The sequence below is a fragment of the Corvus brachyrhynchos genome, unplaced genomic scaffold, assembly GCF_000691975.1.
Source record: "Corvus brachyrhynchos isolate BGI_N302 unplaced genomic scaffold, ASM69197v1 scaffold167, whole genome shotgun sequence".
Taxonomy (NCBI): Eukaryota; Metazoa; Chordata; class Aves; order Passeriformes; family Corvidae; genus Corvus; species Corvus brachyrhynchos.
The window spans coordinates 2,477,311-2,482,233 of record NW_008239547.1 but is presented as its reverse complement, the minus strand read 5'-3'; the positions used below and the strand labels follow the sequence as shown (position 1 = coordinate 2,482,233).

Genomic DNA, 4,923 nt, shown 5'->3' with positions numbered 1-4,923 from the left:
TGGTGGCTGTGTAGCTCCTGTCCTCTGGAAATCCAGTGGGAAGCCGGTGTCTCTGGTGTTCAGCCTCAGATTATATCCACGATGGGATGCTTGGTTCCTCCCTCTGGGTGGAGCATCTCACAATGGGGTGATGAGTCATGAGGCAAAGTGTTGATTAGGCTCATTAACAGAAGATAGTCCGGAGGGAGTTATCTCTGAGTCAGGCAGCAGGACAATGATGGGCCATTAACAGAAAGATAGTCTGGGGGGAGGAGGCAAGGAAACACTGCCCCACCTGATTTCAACAGCTCCTGAGGATGGTAATGGAATACACTGCAACCCAGGACAGGCTTTTTAAACTTCTTCCTGCTGCTCAGTTTGCACCACATCAGCACAATTTCTCTCTAAATTATTGGTCCTTATACTGTATTATGATGAAGCTATAAATGGAGCTATACCAAGCAATTGTCATTTTAGACTTATTTAGAATAAATGATGTAATAACAGGTATGTGGCTAAATTCGAAAAGAATAGATCCACCTAGAAGAGATCGACCAGTATTTGCTACTGAAAAAGACTCTGGTCAGCTGAGCTGGGGAGGAGGGTAGAAGGTGAGTACCAGGAGGCAGCATGAAGGGTCTTGATTTGAGATGTGGGAGAGAGGGAAAATTTATGAAGCCAAAGTTACTTAAATGTTGGTCATGGCCCTGAGGTTTTAGCCCTGTAATCTGAACTATGATCCAAACATTTTGTTGTACAACTTTTTATACAGGGGAGTGGTATTTTTAACATTTAGAATTTAATCCAGTAAATTAAGACATATATTTGAATGGATTCACTAATGTTAAATATATAAAAGAGGCAATAAAATTACTTCATGAAGGGTAGGTTTATATTTTTATGTATTACCTTTTAAATGAAACAGATTTTATCCTCTTTTATTCATAGTGCATTGAATTTTATAAAACATCAGAGATCTCTTTTGTAAATCACTGACAGTGCTGTATCATTTCCTCACTTACCTAAATTTACAATTCCAAAGTGCCTATTACCCCCAATCTAAAACAACTGAATGAATTCCTTACCTGAATACCTGTAGAATTTTTTATGTGGAGCTATTTTTGTGTCTGTAAGATTGGGTTTTCCTCTAGTTATTTAAAGAACAATTTGGAAAAAGTCCAACTTGTTTTATATAGTGCTGATATTGCACAGACCTTCACACTCAAAAAGATGCACATCTGTGCTTAGCTTCATGTGTGTGAGTTGTATAATTGAGGTGCACTGCATGCATTTACTTTGTTAAGCATGTGCTTGCATCTTCATAAGCTTGGGGTTTTAATTTAAGAAGCATTTGACATGTTTTGGTAGCATAAAATAAAAGATAGATTTTGCTATTCTTAGCAGAAAATATATAGATCTCTGGAAGCTACTTCTGATTTAACATTTTACATTTTTCTGTCATTACTGTGATACAGGACAGTAGTCATCACACATATATACCAGTGGAGCTTCCAAATGCAAGCAGAATTTTCCAGCTCTGATTTTGGCTTCCTTCCACAATGTGCCAGTGATAATTTTATACAACTCTCCTCTCCTCTCCTCTCACTATTCACATCCCTGTCACAAGTACTCTGTGACTGGGAGCTATTGCTGACCATGATGTCTCAGATTCAAAAGTAACACAGCCCCAACTGACTACATATATGCAGAGTTTGCTTGTTGAGAACCACACATGAATTTAAGGGCTTATAACTGCCATTGATCTTGTATTGATGGTGTTTGTTATTTGTCTCAATACAGATTACGGATTTGAAATTCCAGATTTATTTGTGGTAGGTTATGCCTTAGACTACAATGAGTACTTCAGAGATCTAAACGTAAGTTTCTTATAAAAAAATAGTTTAAAAAGTCACTGATCTACTTTTCCCTTATTTATTCCCATAAATATCCCATAATTTGTCTCCTTGGGGCTCTGTGGAGGTATGTCTTTGATGTGGTTGGGATTTGGGATCCTTTCAGTGAGTACAGAACTCCCTGCAAGACCTCAAATAATCCAAAGGAGTCCTTGCTCAGCACTGTGAACAGTTCCCTCCCCCTAAGAGTTCCCTAAATTTCCATCTTCTGTGAGCCTAGGGCTTCTCAGGTCCACCACTGCCAGTATGTGCAGAGACAGCAGCAAAAGTGACACACAGCCATAGGTCAGACAGGTTGTCTGAATGCTATGTTGCCTGTCCCTTTTCTCAGAGAGGTGAGGATGGATAAAAGATGCAAACCTTGCCTTTGCTTCTTGTGGTACTCCCAGAGGTGCACCTCAAAGCTGGGAATTCGAAGTGGGAAAACTTGCTGTAGCTAGAAAATGAAATCAGAATTCACTTCCAGATGTCTGGAAAGGAAAGAGTAATCATAAGATCACTAGGTAGGCCAAGCCTAAGAATTTTTAAACAATTCATTAATAATTAATAATGTACTCAACCATGCTTTTGCAATCTGTTCTGTTTTTTTCAGCACATATGCGTTATCAATGATCATGGCAAAACAAAATACAGAGTCTGAAGCAGTAACATCCACACCTGAATATTTCTGTGAAGCAGAACTTTGACTACACTCCCTCAAGCATCTCCCTGAAGAGCAATTCAACTGACTCGTACGTCTTTTAACTCAGTATAAGAAGGGGTTTACTCTAGAGATGCTGATGAATATTTACACAAGTGAGAGCTCTTATCTAAAATGTGAAGCATAGGACTTTTACAGTTACTACCTTTATTAAGTATTAAAATTACCACCTAAGATGCCTTTTGACTAATAACTTGTCTGCCTCAGGTCTCATTGTGAACGCATCTTTTCTTTGCTCAGTCCCTCCTTCCACCTATTGCAATTCATCTACTGCACTGTATTTTGTAAGATTGTTCAAAAGTGCCATTCTGTGAATGAAGACTATTTTACAAGATTTTATTGACTCCATCATCCCTTTAGTCTTGGTCAGATATGCTGCTACCAAATGGCAAGCATTATTTTGATTTAACTCCACAATTCAAAAGTTTCAGCTGAAGTTCTCTGTTGTGTTGCAGTTCATTACCCACTCTTCCAAACAAAGTTTTAGCTCTCAGAATGTGCTGAATTAGAGTACAGGTCAAAATGAACCTTTGCAAGGCCCCGTTGACCCAAAACTGGAAGATACTGTGGTTCTGGTATGTCATGTAGCTATAGATCTGACCTGTTTAATGTGCTGAAATTTAATCAAGGCAAACCAATGCCAGGCAGGTTTGAGTTTCTGCATGGTATCCCTTTCTTCTCTAGGACACAAACAAGTATGAAAATTAAGAGTGCTCTTCTGAGCTTATATTCTTAACTAAACCTCATTTACTTAACTAAACCTCATTTACCACAGAAGTTTAATGCCAGTCAGACAATTATTCAGTTATGATTTGATTTTTTAGAATGTCTAAGCTGAGACTTTTTGTAACCTTCCGTAGTCTTTGAGAACACATATCTGACAATGCTGAAGAAGACTTGTATAGAAAAAAAAGAAAAAATGTATAGGACAACACAGAAAACCAGTTAATGCATGAGCGCTGTAGACCCTAAATTCCTTCATTTATAGATTGTGTTTGAAGAAGTTTGTGAATTTACATACTGTATTAACTGAGAAAAGTTTAATTCTGTATTGAATATAAGTGTTCTCAAAAACTTCCCCAGGGAAACCAATGCAAAGTAAGTAGCTGTGTATCAGTAGCTTTGCTCTGAACTGAGAGGCAGATTGTTACTAGCTGCAGATTCATATAAACTAATAAAGGAACATGAAGAATTCTTGTTACATTGCACAGTTGTTTGTTTTCCCGCTTCAGTGTATTTTGCACATCCCATAAAAGCTTTTCGAAAATATGTATTTACCTGGTAATCTAAACATACCATATGTATTTATTCTGTAGCTGATAATCTATTGTTATTTGGATAAAATCCATGATGTTAAGGGAATGAAAAAGATCAAAGAATTACGGTGATTGCTAGAGCTCTTTTCTACTCCTTTAACTTGTATTTTAAAAGAGTTCTGTTGAAAAGCTTTCCCTCAGAGTAAATTTCTTCTGTTTTGGAGAATAATGCATACCCTTACAGAACCTGGAAGAAGCTGCTGAAGAATTTTATCACTTTTTGTTTTATGAGAGTAGTGAAGTTTTTCTTAATGCTTCTGACTGCCCTGGATTTAGTAGTAATGACACACTGAATAGACTGACATGCTTAGGCTTAGGCTTAGTCCAAGACATCCGTTAGGTTATTTCCTTTTTGTCCTCTCTTCTTAAAAAATCGCAGTCCAATTCACCTTGCTACATTGATCAGCTTTCAGCAACAACAACAAAAATGTAGCGAGTTAGTGTAAAATTAGAGTGAAAATATGAAGTACTGTAGATACGCTTACTTCAGACAGTGTTAAAATTGTTTAACTGGAAGACTCAGATTATTAAAATCTACATGCTTAATAGAAAAGACCAGATTTCTAGCAAATATGAGAACTGGTGTGTTTCTTCAAATTCCATTTCCTCCTGTCATCATATTTTTCACATTGTGAAAGAGCACCATACAGATTTCACTAATGAATTTGCATGTGGAATTATGCCGAGAATAAGGGGCTGTTCTCTTCTAATGTCATATTTGAATTTTGTACTTATATGTATCTGAGCATCTCCAGGCATCTCAGCTGCCATCAACATTACTCTTCACTTGAAGCACTTCCACCTGAAAAATTAGCTTTCAATTACTTTAACAATCAGACTCCAAAATATCATTAGTGTAACTGAGGGAACAGGTAATCATGCATATATGACTGATTAATACTGGGCTTAGTCTCTTTGGTGTGCTCAGAGAATTTATTGTCTTGTGTTTTGGTAACAGTGTTGATTCCACTTCTTTAACTAAAAGGCCACTAAATATTTTTTCAGTTATGGTTGC

The 4,923-nt window shown here is 37.2% G+C and overlaps 1 protein-coding gene across 1 annotated transcript in view; it reads left to right on the top strand.

The window, feature by feature from the left end:
* PRTFDC1 (phosphoribosyl transferase domain containing 1) overlaps positions 1–2,868 on the top strand; it is a 46,861-nt gene extending 43,993 nt beyond the window's left edge. The window contains exons 9-10 of the mRNA XM_008639316.2: positions 1,780–1,856; positions 2,485–2,868. Of these exons, the coding sequence (XP_008637538.2) occupies positions 1,780–1,856; positions 2,485–2,532 (125 nt within the window). The 3' untranslated portion in view covers positions 2,533–2,868. The remainder of the gene's footprint in view (positions 1–1,779; positions 1,857–2,484) is intronic.
* Positions 2,869–4,923: the final 2,055 nt, after the last annotated feature.